This window comes from Chanos chanos, chromosome 8 (assembly GCF_902362185.1).
Source record: "Chanos chanos chromosome 8, fChaCha1.1, whole genome shotgun sequence".
NCBI classification, from domain to species: Eukaryota; Metazoa; Chordata; class Actinopteri; order Gonorynchiformes; family Chanidae; genus Chanos; species Chanos chanos.
Window position 1 is genome coordinate 10153758 of NC_044502.1, and position 22960 is coordinate 10176717.

Genomic DNA, 22960 nt, shown 5'->3' on the forward strand with positions numbered 1-22960 from the left:
GGTCAGGTTATAGCTTACATAGCTAATTGTCTCATTTCAGAGATGTGAAAATAAGAGTAGCGTCACACATTTCAGCGGTTTTGGTATTTTTATGATAGCCATTATTTTTCGACACGAAAATAGGACTAAAATGTTAGCTTTGCTAACAGCTGTCTACTTGCCACAGTCTGCTGCTCATGGTTTTTGCTATTCTGATGTTATGAAATGCTATTTTCTCGTTGATGACTCATCAGAAGTCAAATGTAGAAACATTTTCTCTGAAATTCAGTCACTTTCTCTCTCCCTACGGTAAGAAATGGTTTTCTGCATAAAAGGCCACATTATTTTTTTGACCTCAGGCAGTGGTGTGTGCGAGGTCAGTTCTCTGGCTGTGTAATTGCAGGCTCCAGTGATCCATAAGCATTACTCAGTGCATCCTGTTGAGTAATTGGCCTTGCGGAGGTGGCGATAGGAAAGGGGGGGGGGGGGGGTGATGGAGGAGGGGAGAGAAGGCTGGAGAGAGAAAGGGGATAATTAAGAATGGTTAGTGGTAGGGAAAGGTTACCTGCGGAGAGTATGTCATCATACCTAATCGTGGTGTACTTTATGGCTCTACGTTCCCTTCAGGCTTAGTTCTTTAAAGAGGTTCTTGCTAGCGTTGGATAGTAGTGGTTGAGATTATGAGGTAACTACACCACGGATTTAGAATCACTTTCAGCTGTTGGAGATGTATGATTCAGGCTTGCAGTAGACCTGTAGAGCTCTGTATTGACAGTGGGGGGTGCTGTCACACAGGTGAATTATCTCTGGACAGGTTGTAAGATGTCTCTCACAGGTGATACTATACCATATCTGTTATGGATTCACTGCTTATGAATATATATGGTGTTTGTAAGCCTTGGTTTTAATTGAATAATACTCATATTTATTATATTTATCATATTAAACAGTATATGTACTATTTATTATACTAAAGCTTGGATATACCACTGCCTGAGGTGTAAAAAAAGTGGCCTTTTATGTACTAATATATCTTGCTGAATCAAACATTCAAAGTAAAAAAAAAAATGCGGTTGAATTTCAGAGGAAATGTTTCTACTTTTAAACTTATTACTTTTGAGCTGCCATGAATGAAGAAATGCTGCCGGGCTATGTGATTGTCCTGTCAATCACCTAGAGAGTAGCCACATGATTTAATCTATGGCGTATGATTATGAACACCCATAGACCAGGTTTGAGTAGGAGAAGATGAATGATTGACAGCATGTTGATTCACTGGAAACAGTAGTGAGGTTGGTGAAATTCTCTTTGCCTGTCCAAAAAAGGGGTTGTTGTTTAAAGATATATCTTGCATGTGCCTTTTCCCAGAACATATATTTACTGTGGAGCAACTCTTTTGTTGCAGTGTAGTACTCTTTTGTCTTTGAGGATGCTGAGTGACTGTAGTGGGTGTTGGTCGATTTGACGGATTTGATACAAAAGTAGTTCCAATAGGGAAATTGGAACTGTGTTGTTTATCATAATTCTTATTTGTAATTGTTTTATTTGATTCATTGTAGACAAAATATTTTTCAGTGACACGAATCTAGCGGCAGCTCATTAAATCGATGAAACATTAGGAATAAACAAGAAAAACAATGAGGCAATAGCAAGATAGTCAAAACGCTCATTGCTATGTGTATATCTAATGTCCTCCACCTATGACTTATACACTCTAGAAAAACAAAATTTCCACAATAAAATGGTTCATATAGTCCCTGCACGGTGTCATGTTCAAATATTGATAGCAGTACCAGTCATTCTGTGTAAAAATATTTTACATTTTAAAAGCAAATAGCTGTAGATACTGAAACACAAATGAAAAGCCTTCAGTCACATGACAGCTGTCAGAGGATGGGGTCTTCAAACACTGGGTGGAGTTAAGTCAATGGAAAGATGACAGCCTCCCTCAGATAAGGTTTCCGGAAGCATCTGTTTACTCTACACTGCGGGGGGATGTCTGTCAGACATTTCCCACCATGGTAGAAGACCCTTGTCCCCCCCCCCCCCCCCAGTGACAACATTTTGGGGCCCCTTACCCCCCTGTCTCTTTCCACTGGAATCCATTCCACTCAGCTTCCTCTTGAAACAGCCAGAGCCCCTCCAGTGAACCAGGCCTTTCAGTCTTTAGAGTATATAGCTTACACATTTATGGAGCTACAGAGCAGGCTGTGGTGAATGAAGTAGTCAGACTTCCTGTCTGATGTGTGGCTTTGCCCCCTGGCTTAATGGGTATCAGATCCTCTATATATTACACAAAATTATAATCTTTTTGAAGGTTCAAATTCAGTGCAAGGTAAATTTAAAGGCCCGACGGTCTTATCACTTCAAGTAGCAGACCAACTGCTGTTTCATACCACTTTAATCATTTGGTTAATGGTTTAAAGTCTGAGATGCCATACCAACAGGAGGTAATTACGCCCTTTGAAACTGGAGTCATGATAATTTAGTGTTTTTTTATGCAGGAGAGCTTCTGTAATTTTGAAACATAAACCAATTCCCATTGTAAAGAGATAGTGGTAATGTGTACACAGGGAACTGTGTTTCCCCTCACTAAGGCTGCAGTTCTGTTTTCTCTTGAGTAAACACTGAGAAAATGTGAAATTGTATTCAACATCCTTAAATATGACAACTGTAACTTGTTTATATAAAATCCAATAATCATGCCTCTATGCAATTTGAAGAGCTTCAAAGCTCACCTGACATATTGATACTTATATATTTTGGGTGAGCATGTCCTTTAATTAGAAAAATCAGGGAGAACTAGAGAGGAAAGCTTCAAGACAGCTCAGGGATAATCAAGGTGCAACAGTTTTTGGTTTTCAAACACAGTTAATTGGAAGGAACACACATATCACACCATGTGATCAGTTTATTCTTGGAGACACTTTTAAAGTATGACTTGTAGGCTCCATGGAGAATTAAGTTTTTAAATCAACTTACTTTTAATAGCAAGAATTTATTTTTTTATATATCAGAAGATAAATTTCATTTTAATTAAGGAACTTGCTGCCAAAAAACTGAATTCCTCAAAAGAACCAAACTCGGTCGCCTTTTAACTGAATCAGGAGGGGGAAAAAGGAACTGACATTGTATTCACACTGTTCCTCCATTCAAAAGAGGATGTTTGCTGGTTCACTCTGATTCTGAACCCGAAAAAGGTTATGCCACAAGAGGTTCTGAAAACAAACCAATTGGCAGAGTTTTGTGTTCACAACGCAAGCAAAAAGAAACCACATCACAAACTTAAACAAATGAAACTCACACCAACTCATGAGATTGCCTGAATTTTGTTCATTTCAGATGGCTCTCAGTTCATCTGGAGTGTTTATATATGTCTATAAAAAAGCAACCACTCTGAATTAGCAAAAAACTGATTAAAAGTGAGCCAATGTGAAAACATCATTGTTTGCTGAAGCAATGTGGGACAGTGCACTGTTAGTATGAAGCATGGAAAACTATGAGTCAAAGTCATACAGACCTGATGGACCCCCTCTTCCCTCACAGTGCTACATTTAAATTAACGATGGAGACTTTGGAACAACCCAGGGTATAATTTTAGATAACTGTGCACTTGCTTAAATGGTGGGTTTGAGGTTATGGGGGGCGGTAAATGCTATGTGTGTTTACTAGAGTATGGCAAATCTATTTATTGCACCCTCAACACTGTGGAATACAGATGAGAATACCTGAATGACATATGTTTCCCAGTAGGACTTCTCTTTGGCAACAAAAATTTGTAGACTTTTTAGTAAAAGAGAACAACATGTTTCTGGGTTCAACGTTAAACATTACATGTTTAACAACATAGTATTATAACCTCAAGGTAACAGAGTTCTTTAATAAGTTCTTCAATGCTTGACTGGCTGACCATTTTTGAACGCTGATATCTTTTTGGGGGGCAAAAAAAAATCTGAATTAGCTATTCTCAAGTAAGAGATACTGGCAAGAAAACAATTGTACAAATTTCCTCTTTGTTGTGCATTGATGGAAAATTGAAAGCAGAAATTTAATGTGCAAGCAGAAACTGCCGTGCAATAGGAAGCATGTGGAGTTCGAACTTTCTCGCCGTTGCCTGAAATTGTCTACAGCCACAACCTTAAGTACATGACAAAATCCCAGAAGGTTCTAGAAGGATTAAGACGAAGTGGTTTCATGTTTTCCCATTCCACTTTTAGTTAGCACTGCCAAACACTTTCATCTTGTCCCCCCTCAAAATTGGAGGATTCTATTTCCGATAATTAGCATCACAGAGGAATGTTTCTGGAACAACCACTCAGGGCTGTAATCCCAGGTTCCATCCCATCCCATCCCATCCCTCCCTACGCTGTGTTGAGTCTCTGTGCTCCCCTGGCTGTGTTGAATTAGGGGCAGGGATTCCCCCGGAAGGCCTGTCCATGAAGTTGAAGTGTTTATTGTGTGGGGGGCTGAAGGCGGAGGAACCGAGCTCTGTGTGTTCTGTGCATTGCGACCCGAGAGCTTGCAGCTGTCAGAGCCAGGACGGCAGAACAGCAGAGAAAAATCCTCCTCCTTTTTTCGGGACCGTCTCCGTTCTCCTGCAATCCGAGTAACATGGAACACGCGGCTGTTTGTGTCGAGGTCCGCAAGAGTCCTGATCCAGAACCCCTGCGTGAGTAACAGTGTCTATTGTTGGGAGACTTCAGCTTCTACAACTGGTTTGCATTAGAAGGCAAACATAGTTACAATACAGTGTGTCTTTTTTACTGTACCTTAGAGAGAGAGGAAATGAACAAACTGTCCCAGGATGCTTTTCATGTTGTTATCTTTTTGCTTGTTTGCTTCAAGCAGGGCCTCCATCTGGATATATATATATTATTTATATATATATATATATATAATATATATATATAATGTTTTCTGCCCCCAACCCCCCCACAGACACACACACATTTTCTCTATTTGTGACTGTGCAGCTCACCATTTTTCTCTTTTTCAGTCTCTTTTTCTCTAACCATGTTTTCTAGTTGCTTGTCCAGACAGAAGTTACAACAAACATTATCCACTTCACTTTTACTGTAAATGCCAAAATGGTTTGAAAATTGTGAGTGTGAGTGTAGTAGGTTCGAGAAAATGCTGGTTCTTGGCAGGAGATGTTTCTCTTCGATTACGAATCGTTTGCACAACCTCTCCCCCCCCCCTCTCTGTCTCTCTTTCCCAGTTTTTCCTTCCCCTTTCCCTTGAGTCTTGGGAGTTGGCTAGTGGTGGAGCTAAGCATGCCACAGCTGGGAAAGCTTCAGTGACTTAAAACTCAGCAAAATGACCCGTTAGAAAAATACCTCTGCTTAAACAAACGACTTTGCTGTTTCAACCACAAATTCCAACAGTTTATCTGCTTTTCAGTGGCTGTTCAAACACAGCACTCTGGTCTTACAAAAGCATAGAAAAGCATTTACAAAAAAAAAAGCAAACAAGTCTGAGATTAGTGTAACCTTAAAGAATAACAAGCCACTTGAATCTCTGAAATGTGTCAAAATCAACAAAAGATTGAATGGCTTTCTATGGAAACAGCCATTACCCAGGAGGTACTGTGTTAGGTGTGGTTAACTAAAATGAACTAGGAATCAGCTTCTTCTGAATGTGACAACAGTGTAACACTAACAGATGACTAACAGACAGTAATAGAATTTTATAGTTGTTTAGTTGTCAACAAGGAAACCATGGTGAAATATGCTTCAGTTAACTGTGGTTTAATGGTAATCTTTTTTCCCCCCCAAAAGATTGGTCCAGTTGACCACACTATCAAAGATCTCCCCTTAACAACTGGACCCAAATTTTGATAGGCTTTCAAGAGGCCTTTCATCAAATGACAACATCAAAGCAACATTTAAAATTCAACAAATGTAAAATTGTTATTTATGTGAGATTTCAACCATATCTTTTTAAACCAATTCAACTATTTCAGTTTGGCAAATGAGGGAGAAGAGTTGAGGCAAAGAGAGAAAGAGAGAGGGCAGATCAGGCAGACATGTCCCTTCTTCTCTTTGAGTAAAGACAGCTGATAGCTGTGGGAGGCCAAAATGTGCCTTTAAAATGACTCACTCTTTCTGCATCATCACTAGGATAGCAAGATAATCAAGTCCATATGGCCTAATTACAGAGTAGGCCTCCCGCTATCATACCTAATCTCACACATAACAGAGACTCCCCGTCGGGATCCCTTACTCTGCTTCTTCTCCACTTGCCCGCTGGACAGTTGATCCTTCGTAGATTGCCTCTCATCTGGACCGAAATGACTTCCAGGGTAGAAACCACAGAAACAAAAGCAATAACAAACAGTTCCATCCAGGACCACGGCCGTTCGAAGCAAAGGTTATTATCCTGGAAATGGCTAATTGGATTTTGAGGGCAGATTTGTTATTTGGATGTTTGTTTGTGCTCGCGACCGAGGAAGTTTTGCTGTGAAAGCTCCACGGACTCATCTTGTTATCACTATCAAGATAAGCAGGAAGCTGAGAGCATTCTTAACATGCTATCGGCATAAAGCCATTTTGAAGCAGGCTTGCTCTGTGATGGTAGTTGTCGATTTTAGCAGTGCATAAGCATAGCATAAGTATTTTCAAATGAATTCTTGACTCAAGATATCTGTTTTTCAGTCTCAGTGTGTAACATGCTCCGTTTTCTTTGAGGTGTTTAAAATATTCAGTATGATTCATCAGTGGTTTCTGATGTTTGGCCGTAGAGAACATTGTGCGGTTTGGGACAATGACAGTTTTCAAAGCAGCTGCAGCAGGAAAATCCGCATCTTTTGAAAAAAAACATCCTTAATCCTATGATGCTATTTTGCTAAAAAACATTATCAGAATGTGTAAACAATAAATTATTAAGGAAATATGTGCTTGTTAAAACAGACCGTGCAGAGAAACGAGAGGACATTCGAGATCCTCTGTTTAACAAATGGCAACACTGCCCTTGGCAGGCTTATGTCAGATCAATAGTAACATTCAAGCCCATGCATAGTTACTTGGTTTAGCTTGAGGTTCCTGTAATCTATCTTCTCTCACGTTGTTTACCATGCGTAAGCTGGTAAATAAATTCTTGATTAAAAAAAAAAAAGAAGAAATCAGAAATTCTGTTTTTGAATCGTAAAGCGTCAGACCGAGTTTTAAAACGCTGAGCGTTTCCCTAAGATACTTTGATCAGGCGGATGACTGTACTGCATGCAGTTTCCATCAAACAGATGTGACGTTTCTAAAGCCTAAAAAAAAAGAAAAAAAAAGAAAAAAAAAGAAAGAAAGAAAGAAAAAAACAACCAAGAGGAAAAATGTGTCGCTGTAAAGCGCTGCGTTGGTTTCCCGTGACCTTTTTTGCAGATGCTTCAGTGCACATCTTCATTTGCATTGCTTCATTTTTGGCACGTTTTTTTCTTTTTTTTTTCTCCTTTAAAGCTTACTTACGCAAGCCTACACATTTTTAATTAGACTGACCGATTACATTCTTAGGATGGATGTAAGAAGCAATGGCTACAGCACTGTTGTGCTAAAGAGTGTGTGGAGACCCAGAAAACAGCAGGAGTCTAAGAATGACTCAGTATTCTGGCAACACACTCAAACACGAGCAGCCCAAGGGACGTTAATAGACACACTTGCATGCACGAGCACACACACACACACACACACACGCGCACACACACACACACACTTACAGAGGAGACTCTAACATACACACTGAAGGCACAATGCATAGACATTGTCTGACACAAATCCACACAGAGAGGAACATCATTTAAATAACTCAAAATGTTTCAAAATGTTATTCACTTGCCAGCTCAAATTTTTTGACAGAGTTAGAGTGAGGCAGAGAGAGATTTCAGGCAAAGCTACTACCCCTCCATAATAGCCTCACAAGTTGCAGTTTACTGCCTGCTTGAATGAATGGGGGATGAGCAGTATCAGTTGGCTTTGTAGTCATGTGACCAGGAGGTGGGCGTGGTGTGTGAGACTGAGTGAATCTAGCTGGTTTTGCACGCTGACTGAGCCAGAAGGAGAGGGAGAGAGATAGCAAGAGAGAAAGCAGGAGAAGGAAGGGTAAGTCATTTTCAATGTTGTTTGTTGTTTTAATCTTACCCTTACATTGCGTTGTTTTGTTTTGTCCCCCCCCCCCCCCCCCCCCCAAAATGTCTTCCTTTCTGCTCTGGTTTCTTGTTTAGACAGGCTGGAATTTACAGAGCTTGAGAGAGTGCAGTACGTGTTTGATACATGTAAAAAGTTTCCCAGGTGTATTGGCAAGGATTTTGGCAGAGAAGTGAGAGCGGAGCGGATTTTGGCAAGTGTTTCTTGAACATTGTATGTAGTGCAGGCCTTTCTCTGTTTCTTGTTCCACAGTGCTCTGAAACAGATGATGGATTCAGTAAACTCCCCTCCTCCTGCCTCTCCCTCCTCCTTTCCTCCCTCCCGTTTGCTCCTCTGTTTCCCTCTTTTCCTTTGTCTGGGGCTCCCCTCCTCAGTTTGAGTCCTAACATGGGGTACAGGTTCCTCCAGTTTACTTTACTTCATAGATCTTTTGTTCTTTTGTCATTTTACCACTCTTTCATTAATAATTGTTACTTAGTTTCGACTTTGATTCATTGCAGCGCATTAGCAAATTCAGAGGCCAAAGAGCCAATGTAATTTGGTACTGGTGAGTCTCATACTCATCTCAGCTGAATATAATGCGTGAAGTTTAGGGCGACTGAGTGTTGTTAGACTTCTGTGAGACTTAGTGTTCCATATGTATATAAGATGTACCTGCTCTCGCATGTTTTAAGATTATGACTGAATCACAGAATCATTACTCTTCTATAGATGTCAAGCAAGCCATTTCCCGGAATATTCATCTTCTCTCTTATGGTACACAAAAGTGGTATTGCACAATTCTGCAAGGATATAATTTACGTAGCTGGAAGAGAGCCAATCATTTATGATCTCTGTGCTTATTTATCACTTTGTCTCTGCCTCTACATGGCTTATCCATCTTAAGATATTACTTGCTGTCATTTATTTAGAGTCGGGTGTAGTTGTGAGCTTTTGGATCATACTAAAGCCTTTCAGCACTGTAAGTTTACATTTTCAGGTTGGTTACTTTGAGTAATCCATCAAAGTTCGTTTCTCTCAGATAGCAAAGCAAGGTTGGCCAATACCCGTTTAACTGTCTTCCTCATTCTAGAGAACCACCGTTTCCTCGTATTGTAATCTTATCAAACATAGTTAACATGCTTGCACCCTTATGGAACAGACTTGCATTTGTTCCAGATACTTAAAATAATTTAGAAATATTTCAAATACTTTGCTTTCAATACATTCATGAAGCCCATCTGAGTTCTTAAACGAGTCTTTGAAACAGGTTTGCTTTACTGTAAAATGAGCCTTTTGGTGCTATGCCAGTTCTTGATTCGGGCAGCTGACATCCTTGGAGCACAGTTCACCACCTTAGAAATGGACTGCGGGTATGTTGTAGTCCAAACACCAGCCCCGTGTATGCGAAATCATCTGTAAATACAAGGCAAGCAGACCTCTACTGAGCCGTTGTTTATGCCAGCTTGCCTTGTGTTTGATGGCGGCATAACTGAAGCCGTGAGTGGGAGGAGGTGAATGAGACGAAAGAGTAACAACAGACGTGTCAATTCTGGTCAAAGAGGCTGGTTTGATGTTCACAGTAAGGCCTGTACTAGCATGTGGCCCACCTTGCATTCTGTCAGATTTTTTTTTTTTCCACGAAATCCGTACACACTGCATCGTGTGCGCGCGCTAAAATGGCAAAGCCATGTGTTGATTCATTTTTTTTTCCCTTTATCACCAAGGAGGTTATTTATTTATTTTTTTTAGCTACTCAAGGTGTAGCCATTTCTGCATTAATGAATAACCCAGTGTTCCACCGTGAAACACTATGTGTGAAACTAAGGAAAGATCTTTTTTTTTTTTTTTTTTTAAGATTTTGGTTTATTTTATACGTCGGCGTGAGGTTACCTCCAGTGATGATGTAAAAGGTACACTGCTCATTAACAGTGAAAAGATATAACTGCTGCTATTCCTGGCAGTGGGAAAAGCGTCTTAATGAGACATGAGCAACAGTTTGATTGATTTCCAGACATCTGCAAACCTTTTCGTGAAACCCATATGAATGCTTTTAGGAAAAATCCAGTCTGGTTACTGTGGCTTTTGGACAGACTCTGATTGCTCAAGGCACCTTTTTGGATCAAATGAGGTTGGTACTAAATACCGTGTTAGAATTGTTGATGGAAAAATTAACTGAAAATGTTTAAATGCCTTGGCGAAGAAATGATATATCTTCTGTATGCGGTGTTGTCAAGTCCTACTACTGTTTTGGTAGGACCAGAGTCAACAAACCATCAAACTTTCATGTGTTTGTTTATAAGGCGGTAAAGATTTATCCCACACTTGGGCTAAATCAAAAGCGATACCTAAGGATTTCCGCTTTGAGGACATCCAGTGAATTATTGAATAAACATTCATGTCACTGGCACTGCCACATCTGCTCCAAAGCAATTAAAGCCCAACATTCATTCAGTGTAGCCCATCACTTTTCAGTTTACACAAAACTCTTCCATCAAAGCCACATTTTCAAACTAGTGTTGTACAACCGCTTTTTTGGGTGTAGTTTTACCTTGATTTGGGCCAGGGCATCCGGACCAGACCACCCGATACAGGTTAACGTTGGTCTTGTTATGTTGAGAAAAAAATGCTTCCGATTCAGGTTGGCACATCTGGTTGAGCACAGCATGTACAGCGGTGCATAACCACCATGTGACATGTCATGTGGTGTTATAACTCCTGAGGGGCTATCCTCCTTCTTTAGTTTTCTCACACTGCTCCTGTCTCTGGCACTCCAAGACAGGCCATTATCTTTCACCTCCAGAAGTTTCTATGCACAAAGCTGTATTTTAGCACCCAGTCACACCATCTGCTTTGTAGCATTTGGTGGCAAAGGTCACATTCTCTGGGGGCCAGAGAGTGTAGAGTTGAAAGATGAAGTGGACCAGTAGTATTCGTTTACTCATCACACACACACGCACACACACACCCAAAAGCTTTACCTCCTTGTCATTCCCTCACTGAGATCAATGCAACAGGATGTCAGAGTGATTCTACGACCACAGTTTCACATTCTTGTTCATGTTTTGGTCCTCACACAACCAACTGTTAGTAGCAGGTGTTTTTTTTTCGGATCCAGTTTTTAGTGAACAGTTTGGCCTCCGTATTAACCCTGTGTGTCGATTTCCCCCTTTCTCACGCTGTGTTATTCACGTACATGTGGAGAGCGCATGTATTAGTCTCATGATGTAACTTTTGCGTGAATGTCTGGTCTCATCAAGCCGGGGTTCCTCGGCAGCGTCCTGTCACGCTCCGTGCAATTCAACCTTCCATATATCTGCTCGAGACAGCGTAAGGCATAAAACTTTATCACCATTTCCTCCTTCAAGTGCACCCAAGGAGTTGTGGAAATGTCATCTTCTGCAGACTAACTGAAAACTACCCACAGGAAACCAAACAGGCTGATTCAGACCTGTCTCGGAGGTCACCCTCAGGGAGACCCAGTCCTAAGTGCCATATGGTTTTATAAGCAGTCATAAGAGGCGGATGTGTTGTCCCACATTGAGTAATATTTAACCCGTCTCACCCCGCTTCTTTTAACTGATGAATTTTGACTGAATTCTATACCTCTGCTGTACCTAACCTCAGGCTACTCAGAGTTTGCTGAAGATATCTCGGAGACTTCCTGCTACAAGAGCAATAAATCTCTGAGCATTAGCATCTGCCTCTGGCCTAGTCTCTTCAGCTAACATGCATACAGTTATAAGACTGACCTGATAAAGCGTCAGTCAAGATTGGTAGATACTTGAAACACTACTACACATTGACCAATTAAATCAAGTATAGCGATCCTCATGCATAATTGATAATTGATCTATAACACTAACTTGCTCCTCCTCGAGGGTCTAGCCCTGTATTAAAGATATTTTTTTTTGCCAGACCAGAGATCCAGTCCCACAGACCACACTCTGTGGGCAAATCCCCCAAATCGTATTGCATGGTATGAAGACGGTGCAAAATTGTATACTGTGTGTGGAATGAATCATCTTTAGAAAGCACTGTTTCATGTTGTCCTTGCTTTTTCTGAGGTTGGCTTTTTACCCCAGAGGAGAATATGCAAACTTACTTTGTTCTTCTTGAACTGAAAACAGGAAATCAACAATGTGGGACTTGGGTTTAAGGGTGGAAGAAGTTCTTTATGCTGCATTTTTGATGGAGAACCAAGTGCTTTGGAGAAGAAATATGATGATATTGTGGTATACTGGTTTGAGGACTGTGTTTCAGAATTCATAAATAGTTTGAGTTGCAGAGAGAACAGAGCAATATCAGATTACATGTCCATTCTCGTTGATCAGTATGTGTTCAGTACAGACTGGATGGACTGTCCTTGAAAGATGCATCAGGTTGCGCTGCATGTCTCTGAGAGACAAAGATGTTAGAAAACTTAGTTGGTTAAATACAAAGTTCCTACCATGTCCTCATGTTTTTAGAGTAACCCCAGACATTTTAGTCTAAACAAAACCTTGTTAAGTTCCTCTGAAGGAGGTATAGTTTACTTATGGTTGAGCTTACAGACGATTTCGTAGCTTTCAGCATTTTAGCAGGTCTAACTTTTAACCACTAACCCATGAGAAAACAGTCTTGTCATTTCAAATTATTTGTAGTCATTTTTACTTTTTGTACAAAGAACACAGACGTTAAGTCTTTTTTTGTTGTTGATGTTTCATTTTGCAGACGAGGCCCTCAGTTGCTAAAAGAGTAAAATATTTGCTTTCATCTGAAACTTTGTCTCTTGCCTTTCTCTGTGATAACAACATCACTTTAGTGGTAGAGTCATAGTTTCCTGTTTGTCAGTGCAGTTCAGAATTCATGCCTGTGGTATCTACAATATAGGTCATTTGCTGTATAGACCAAAAAATGTAACTAAATATTGGAGAGCAGGCCTAAACTTTACAAGCATGACTTTTTTTCAGCACAAATATGTACCTCTGTGTACTGTTGTCTGTTTTCCCAGTGTCTATAATGCAACATGAGAATCATGAACCAGGAAGAAGTGGATGTAGGTAAATTGCCTCGTTTGTTTGAGCCCAGCCTTGTATCTATGGAGAGAGTAGTGAAAAGATTCAGTGTTCGTAATCTCAGTAGCATATATCACTAAAGCATTATCAATCAGTCACCTGTAAAAGATTTTCACTGGAGCATATTTGTATGACACATACTTCTGTCTTTTTTTTTTTTATCTATACATTCAGTGCTTAGTAGCAGGGCATAACTGTCCACATTTCCCATGCTTATCCAAGCCTGAAGGTTTGGCCAGAGAGACGTTTTCGGTGTAACGTCCCTCTTTGATTCTGTCCAATCAATCAAGATTGCTGAAACACATGACTGCACAACTGGATGTCGGTTTGGTTTGATGGCTCTGTGAAGTGCAATGGATTCACTTTACTTGAAAAATACATCTCTTTTCCCTATTCCTTTGACTCATTGTCTCTCTCCCTCTCTCTCTCTCTCTCTCTCTCTCTCTCTCTCTCTTGTTTCAAGAGATACAGTACAGCAGATGGCACACAGCAGGTGTTGGCAGGTTACCAAAAACTATGTAGCAAGACAATCATGTAATGTATAGCATAGAGGCCAGTTGGTATTTGTGTCTTAACCATAGTTAGCATGCCCACACAGCAGGGCATGCCTCCACACACAGGCTGGCATGAAAGCACCAGTTCTGTCGGGTTATTAAACCAGCAGATACACAGACCAGACTGTTGATCAAGCAAAGCTGCATTTGCTATCGTGTCACGTAAGTCTTCTGCCAATACTACTACATAAAATGTCGACACATGTGTACAGCGTTTCCATGATATGTGAAGATAAAGCAGTAATAGGGGGGTTTGGGTTTGGTGTAAAAGAATATGCAGTTCATTCAAGGCCAGGGTGGGGATTTCATGTTTGATTGAGTGCCCTACTTTAAATGTTGGGTTCAAGGAGCACTGAACCATGAAGGAGTTGTTACATGAATGGAAAATTTCATATACAGCGCGGTGAGGTTTATTGAGTGATTAGTTTTAATGGAAATGGTAATTTTTTTTTTTTTTTTGGTTATATTGTCAAAGTTTTAGCCAAAACTGCACTCTGAGCTGAAAACAGCATTAATCATTCGGAGTCTAGAGGATGAAGAACGTATAGTTGAGATAGCATCTGGAAGTTGGAGTTTCCCTGTCCTCCTTTTTGTCTGGCTGATTCAACCCATTGTCTTCTCTGGCTTATATTTATGGAAGAGGGAGCTCAGTCAGCCCCGTGGAGTGAGTTTTAACAGTCATTCCACAACATCTCATAGGAGCTATTGGTGGGTGTGTGCATGTGTGTGAGAGAGAGAGAGAGTTTTACAGGAAAACTGCCCCAATCAGACTTTGAATTAGAGTTCCTCCAGCGCTGCTAGTAAGAATCTGTGGTTTATGAACGGGTCAGTTCCCAGGATTGAATGGCCTAGGAAAAGAGGAAGACTGCAGCTCCCAGACTATTAAAGAAGAATAGATGGAGCACTTTCAGTTTTTTGTCATTGTTCTGCTTCTCTGTTTGTCTCTCTACTTTTTGTATCAAAGTATTTCGTTTAATTGGATTAGGATTATGAGAAAGACTGGTCATATAAAAATGTAAATCAGTAAAATATTGTTGCGCTCTTGTGGTAGCATGTCAAATTCCATGGGTATCAGTTCTTCTTGCTGGTGGTGTTTTGCTGATGCTTTTGCCCACTTGTGTGTGTGTGTGTGTGTGTGTGTGTGTGTGTGTGTGTGTATGTGTTTGGGTATGTGGTGTATATATGTGTATGTGTGTGTTTATGTGTGAATGTGTCTGTCACTGACAGGAAATGAGGTGTTGAGTGAAGGAAGTAAGTATGGCTTCCTGAGTGCAGGAGAGACTCCAAACTAAACAGATTTAGACAGACAGACACACACACACACACACATTCCAACTTTGCCTATATGATATACGTAAGAGTTCAACTTCCTGTGCCCATTTACCACAAAAATGTCTTTTGACTTCTGAGACACCGGAATTAAAAGATGATGACTGGTTGGTTAAATGTACAGTGAGATGACATTTGACACGTGCAAATTAGCAGCGTAGTCCTGCGTGTCGACAAGTCCATTGTCACAGTTTCGGAGTGTTACTGAAAGACTGCAACGTCTGAAGAGATTCTCCAACAGTTTAAAAGTTACCCTGAGGTTCTGTTTACGTTTTCAAGGCATACTTGCAGATCTTCACATGTCTACATTTAGCAACAGGCTTTGTCACTGTTCTAAAACATCTCTTGATGTTGGGGTTGTTGGAGACTGATGATAATAACATTGTTCATTGTGTTGGCCTTGCCACAAAGTTACTGAAACACAACATTTGATCCCGAGGCATTTGGCAAAGTGTATTTATAGTTCTTAACTGTTAATATGTGCTCACACATGTCTTTTCTATTTATTATTGTTTGCTCTCTGGATTTTTGTGTGTCTTTGGAGGTCTGTTTGTAGTTATGCAGCTATGTAGATGTGCTAGCTCTTTGTCTCTCTGCACGCGGTAGAAAAGGAAACCTAGAATCTTTTGAAGAAAAGGTAGTGTCAATGTCTTATCCCCTCCCGTCTTACTAGTCTTCAGTGTGTGTGTGTGTGTGTGTGTGCGTGCGTGTGTGCGTGCGTGCGTGTGTGTGTGTGTGTGTGTGCGTGTGTGTGTGTGTATGCGCGCATGCGGGTATTTATCAGACAAAATGCTGCAACGCATACAAGTGCAAACTCTTCCGTTGTCTGTCTAGACCGCCTGTTAGATTGCTTTTCACTTCCTTGGGAGTCATTACTTCTTTTTTTTCTTCTTCTTTCACCCAGTCACACAAACTTTCTCCATCAGGTAAGGCTGTAATTACCTATAACCTGTTTAATTGAGTTGTTTTTCATTGTCTAGACGAGGTCTGATGGAGTACCTCCGCAAACCATACATGTGTTGAAATCCTTCATTCTCGTTGTTGACTGTCATATAGAGCACACAGAACTTGCAGAATCTGAACGCATGCTTCATAATGGCTTCAGTTTGAAACATACCCCATATGGTCATGATTTGGCTGATGCTTTAAGACAGCAAGTGAGTTTGTTTTGAACTTGTGTGTAATAAATTGGACTTGGCAGGTTTTACCCTTTGGGATTTTGCTCCATCCCCCCCCCCCCCCCCCCCCCACCCCCCCTCATCTGACTCAACGGTTTCTGGCACACTACCAGTTTCACTTAGTTTGCGTGTGCCCTGACTGACTAGCCCACAGTACATGTTGTTGTACAAATAACCATCGGTGCCTTTGTGGTAGATGATTTTGTGTTGACCAGGGTTTGCTGTGATAGTAACTCAGGTGCTGCGGTACTTGAACTGAATTATATGTTGTTTTATGGAGCTCTGAGGCATGTAATGCCAATGTTTTCTTTTTTTTCTTTCTTTCTTTCTCTTATATTTTTTTTCTATTCAGTGGTAACTCTCCATTAATGATTAATCTGACATAGAAAACATATATTAGCTGTATTAATAATGATTTAGAGGCCAGATCCACTCAGCTACAATATCACTTTCTCTTGAATAAGCACTGTAACAGAAAATACCACTCCAGTTAAAAGATTTCGTCAACATGTGAAAAGAGATATTTAAAACTAATATGCTGATCAGAGTCTTTCTGAATTGGACTGTGACTAGAATTTTTGACTGAAGTTCCAGTACGGTCGTAGACAGAAGCAACTTTAATACCTATTGAAAACTGTTCGTCTGCAATACGCTTTGACATATAGCTGAGTAGTTAAACTTCATAAGGATAAGGACAAGGTTAAGGATGTTTTTACTGTCATTCCAGAACATGTTATACATGGAAGGGAACGAAATGAGCTACTCAGGACCCAGTTCAGTTAAAAATAAATAAAAACAGGTAATAAATATATAAATAAGTAGAAGATGATAAGTATAAAGTGAGCAGTGGGTGAGGTAGGAATATTAAAATCTAAAAGATAAACGGGGTGGCCGGGTGGGCCCAGATTGCAGCATGCCCTGATATGTAATGATGGTAACAGTGCAACAAATTGTTCAGCGAGAGGAGTGAGTTGCACAGCCAGGGGAGCAGCACCTTGTACAGTGAGAGAGCATTACGGTGTACAGTGAGAGCGGCACCTTGTACAGTGAGAGAGCATTACGGTGTACAGTGAGAGCGGCACCTTGTACAGTGAGAGAGCATTACGGTGTACAGTGAGAGCGGCACCTTGTACAGTGAGAGAGCATTACGGTGTACAGTGAGAGCGGCACCTTGTACAGTGACAGAGCATTACGGTGTACAGTGAGAGCGGCACCTTGTACAGTGACAGAGCATTACGGTGTACAGTGAGAGCAGCACCTTGTACAGTGAGAGAGCATTACGGTGTGTAGTGAGAGCAGCACCTTGTACAGTGAGAGAGCATTACGGTGTACAGTGAGAGCAGCACCTTGTACAGTGAGAGGGCAGCGAGTTGTACAGTGAGAGAGCAGCGAGTTGTACAGGTCAGAGGGCAGCAAGTTGTAATCTAATGTGAAATGAAAAGTCTTGTCCAATTTACCTTCAACCGAAACTTCACGTGAATTGATTGGCCTTGAATGGCATCTAATGTGTGTTTCTCGCTCATTTCATCACCAGGGTCAGAGGTCATCACAAGTTTTTACGGAACCATGTCAGACGCAGCTAAGACGCCCCCACCCGTTGCCAAGGCGGAGAAACCCGGCACTGACTTCAGCTATGTTGGCATCGACGCCATCCTGGAGCAGATGAGGAGGAAAGCAATGAAACAAGGCTTTGAGCTCAACATCATGGTTGTCGGTGAGTTCACGCGCATTCCCAGATCCCAGCTGATTCATAAGTGAGGTTTTTTTTCTGTGGATTTGTGTATGTATTTGTCAGCGATGCTACAGAGCCTAGTATAGCGTCATATAGGAAAAAAAAATGTTGTATCCAACGATCCACTGAAGCATCTGTGTGAATTCCCCACTCAGATTGTTTTGTTTGAGCTGAAGAGGTGTCTGGTATGACTCATGTTTGTGGCTGTTTATGGAGAATGTGGAGGGTAAAATATCGTTAAAAATATAGTATACGGCCTGACACTAACATAACATGTTCTCTTTCTGATACTGTGCCCATGACATGGTTATGTTTTGCCAGTGTCTTTAGCATTGGATTCATGACTTTCTGCAGTCTATGGAAAACATTCATTTCTTTCACTTTTTGTTTTATTGTTTTACGTGCCTTGGCGACATGAGTTGATCTATCTGTGGGGTTTATGATAAAATAAAGACTTGTATATGAGCACATAACAAAATTAACAAAGCAATGAACATTTTCAGGTCATAGTGCTTTAACTTTTGGTTCCCGGAACTTCCACTTAACCTTTGGTTTTCTCTCTTTGTGTATTTGCTTATTGAAGAGGCCTCTCTCTTCCTTTGAGCCAACTGAGGCTTTGTAAACAGTATTTGTGCCAAGGAAGTTTGTTTACCTGACACCATCTGATGTTGTTAGCTTGTGTTTGCTTTCATTGAGTTACGGTGCCCACAGGAGATCTTGTGGAATGCGGCCAAGTGTTGTGTCGTGGAATGTGAGAAAAGCTTAGAATATGTGTGGGTTAGTCTCTCGCACAGACAAATAAAGTCTGTCCTGTAAATGGCAATGCCATGAAACAAATACTACTGTTGTCAGAAGGTGCCTCTTGTTGGCTCTGCACACTGAAAACAGAGAGAGTGAAGAACTAGACAAAGCATTTTGGATAAGGTTAGCATGGTTAGTTTAGCTAGTTGCTTGTTGTGGATTGAACTGGACTCAATTCAGCTGCCTTTTGTTTTGGCTTGGTGATGGATGTCAACATAAAGCTGAAGCTGGCTGTTCTCTTCAGTGTCCCTAAGGAACACTATGTCTTTTATGTCCACAGTGTGTGTGTCTGTGCGCGCGCACAAGCTTAGCCTGTCCATCTGTGACTCAGTCAGAAGACAGGCTGACCTTCCAGCTGCCCCCTGGTTTTATTCACTCACTGAGCACACACACAGTAAAGCTCTGTAACGGTGCTTTTTACCATTGTCTGTGAGACACCTCTGCATCAAGGGACTTGCTTTTCTCAGCGCTAGGAAAGAAAGGAACCTGGGTTAACAATTAGCGCTGAAATGGTCATGAATGTGTGCAAGTGGTAAAGACCAAACTCTTCGGTACACCAAGAATAGCCATCTGTTCTATAAACCACAGTTCCACCAGAGTGTTGTTCTGAGCGAACTGATAATGGCTTTGTTGTTTTGGGTTTTTTTTTCCCTCCCCTTTGCTTTTTTTTCTGAGCAGGACAGAGTGGGCTTGGAAAATCTACACTGATGAACACTCTCTTCAAGTCTAAGGTGAGCCGTAAGTCTGTGCAGGCTACGGCCGAAGAGAGGATCCCCAAAACCATTGAGATCAAGTCCATCAGTCACGGTAAAGCACGTTCTGAATGCTCACCTATTCAAATACTGCATATACATATGGTCAAATTCATTTAGTTTTATATCACACAGAATGGCCTTTAGGAGCAGATTCTTGTTACTCACTTCAAACAACTTGATTCCTAACTTAACAGAATGAAATTTTAGTGTGTTACATGATTGTTCATTGCTATGCACTGAGGAAATTTGTCAAAGTCTTAACTCTCGTCTTTGTTCATGTGGGGTGGCCATTTAGACATTGAGGAGAAAGGCGTGAGAATGAAACTAACAGTAATCGACACCCCTGGATTTGGAGACCAGATAAACAACGAGAACTGGCAAGTGTCTCTATTAGCATTCAAATGTTATGTTATTTTAAGGGTGTTTGTGTGGTATCAATAGTCACGTATCTTGCTCTGTGTTCTTCTCAGCTGGCAACCCATCATGAAGTTCATCAACGACCAGTATGAACATTACCTGCAGGAGGAGATCAACATCAACAGGAAGAAGAGGATCCCAGACTCACGTGTGCACTGTTGCATATATTTTATTCCACCCACTGGACACTGGTGAGTTACACGCATTCACCCAGTCATCTTAGATCCAAGCAGTAATGCACTCCTATAACCCCATCTGTCAGCAACCATGGTCTGTCGGCGTTTGGGCTAGCCTTGTTACCTACGTGGCGCTGGTAGTAAATTTGGTCCTATACATCTGGTATCTGACAGAGGGTGTTATGGGCATCTTGGGACATTTTATGACCCCCCCCCCCCCCCCCCCCCATTGTCTGTGTCATAACCCTCCATCCCTCCCCATAGGCCACATGTGGAACTCATCCCATTCATTTCGATAGGCACTGAGCTGAGAATCAGGTTTCACCTTGTCGTCTTTCATCTTCCTTTTACCTAGAGCCTAGACAACACCACTGATGGGGATGTGAAAAGGAATATGAAATATTTCTGGTGTATTTGCAATACAGTTCCTTTTTTTGTGGTTGCAATGGTCCAACCACTTGGATAGATTGTGGTTTTCCTCATCGCTGGAGGCTAATCTAAATAAACTGACTGCGTGTATTAACTTTTTTTGTTGGATTTGTAGTTCGCTTACGTAAGTCAGTCAGCGTTCATTTCAAAGTCATACTACATGTAATGTTTTCACACTTTAAAAAAAAAATGAACATGAGCCACAAACTTTCATTGGCTCGCCTCATCTGTCACTTACTCCTCCCTGACAGTTGTCAGTATGTGCGCATGTTTTGTGTGTGTGTGTGTGTGTGTGTGTGTTCATGTTCATTAGACACGCTAACTCTTCTTCCCTCTGTCACTCACCACAGCTGCTGCTGTAAGGGGCCTGGATGGGTTTTGCAGTCCGCAGGGCAGCTGCATGACCAACCTCGTGTCGCATGTCTTTAGCTAAGGCTTTTATAAACTTCATTCCACGATTCTTTGCTTTCAAAACACAGCCTCCTCTTTTTACCTTGAAAGCCCCTTTACCTCTTCACTGGCAGTCAGTCTGTGCTCTCACCTCCTGGGACTGCTGTATAAAATGTGGAAACATTGGAAAGAGGAAACGGATACTTCCCTATAGCCACCTGGAGACTTTATGCAACCATTCAGAAACCAGTGACTCTTCCACGGCTAAAATGATTTTTTATATATATATATATATATATATATGTGTGTGTGTGTGTGTGTGTGTGTGTGTGTACTGTAACATATATGTATATGTATGTGTGTGTGTATGTATGTGTATATATATATATATATATATACATACACACATATATACAGTTGAACCTTGACTTTTGCAGGTTTAATTTTTGCGGATTTGATTATTCGTGAGTTTGCCATCAATAATTAAATGGGAATTTTTTTTGAGTTTTTCAGCGTACTGCGGAAAATTGCAGATGGCGCGCGTAGACTAGATGCAGTACCATGTATTGTTTTACTTTTTGTGTGTGTGTGTGTGTGTGTTAAATGTGGTCAACAGTTTTAAGGGTTACGGTTTGGGGTGGCCTAGATAGATATATATATATATATATATATATATATATATATATATATATATATATAAATTGGAAGGTTATATAGATATGTGTGTGTGTGTGTGTGTGTGTGTGTGTGTGTATGTATATGTATATATAATCAACACAATATTACAGCAAATATTGTGTTGAATAAATATGTGTAGCAAATATTGTAAGTTTTTATTTGTATACTGACAATGATTTCTCACTCTATAAAAGATCCTTACGGTGGGTGTAAACAGGCTTACCCTCCTGTAAAGGTTCTAGAACAGTCTGTCTAAAACCATGGATCGCTATTCCTCTTTAACACTTTCATTCCTCTTACAAATTATTGCTCTGCCTTTTAAAGTGTAAGCCTGCACCAATTCCTTGCACACTGAGCCAAACCCATATATTTTTGTGGGGCTTGTTGCTTTGCCATGAGTCTACATTGAGGACACGTCATGCAAAAGATTATTACAGTATTCTTAATATTAGGGAACTCTTTGCTGGCTGTGTTAGAAGTAAGAGATATGTTTTTTTGTATAGTCAGTGGCTTTGGGGTTGTTTCAGTATCAGTCGTTTTAAAATGTATTACCATAGACCACATTACTCACGTCAGCATTTTGCATGCTGTGTAGTTTGGAGGTATTTAAATCATTTTAAACAGTAAAAGGCTGAGAAAGAGAGAGCGAATGGGAGGCTGGCTATCACAAGCTGTCATTATCGATGACCTGAATTACCACGAAACTCCTTCTTTGACAGGCGACCCTCTTCGTGGAAAGTTAGTTGGAGAATCCCAAGGTTGTTCTAATCAATCTAGCGCTGGGAACTGCTCTTGATCTTAAGAGTGGTTTATGGTGAAAGAGGAAGCGAGAGGAAGGTTTGGATGCTTTGTGTGGTGTCTCCTTCCTGTTCAAAGTTGCTGCTATGCGACCGCAAGACAGTGGCCAGAAGTAAACCTCCTGTTAGTTTGCCGTTTCCCCTGCCAGCAACGAACCCTGTCTCTCCATATAGAGTTTAACGATGAGGAAGCGAGAAGGTTTGAGTTACAACTTGCGTCTGAAGCCTTTTTTTTTTCCCAGCGTATTTCTGTCTGGCTGTTGAGTATGTACGCCAACATGCGTTTGAATCTGTGAATGTTCGGTGTTGCGTGGCATCGTGGGGTTTCGACGCTTATATGTTCAGGGGAACGTTAGCATATGGTTTTTACACGTCTGGTTATTAACGCTTTCTGTGTTTGCCTGTGTTGACTTTGTGTTCACACAGCTGTAGACCTGTCACCCTCCCCTTCAGCCTGGCCTTGAGTCTCCATCTGCCAAGCCAGAGTGTTGGTAGGCCTACCCTGGGCCCCACGCGTTTCTGTCACCACACTGGTACTGGGTAGATGTTTGCTCTTCGGAGTGTGTGATGTGCAGATTGA

At 41.0% G+C, this 22960-nt stretch overlaps 1 protein-coding gene across 1 annotated transcript in view; it reads left to right on the forward strand.

Annotated features, from left to right (window-relative positions):
* The window catches only part of septin9b (septin 9b), a 40470-nt gene that overhangs the window by 11789 nt on the left and 5721 nt on the right, over nt 1-22960 (forward strand). The window contains exons 3-6 of the mRNA XM_030781242.1: nt 17740-17919; nt 19417-19545; nt 19789-19870; nt 19964-20101. Coding sequence (XP_030637102.1) covers nt 17740-17919; nt 19417-19545; nt 19789-19870; nt 19964-20101 — 529 coding nt within the window. The remainder of the gene's footprint in view (nt 1-17739; nt 17920-19416; nt 19546-19788; nt 19871-19963; nt 20102-22960) is intronic.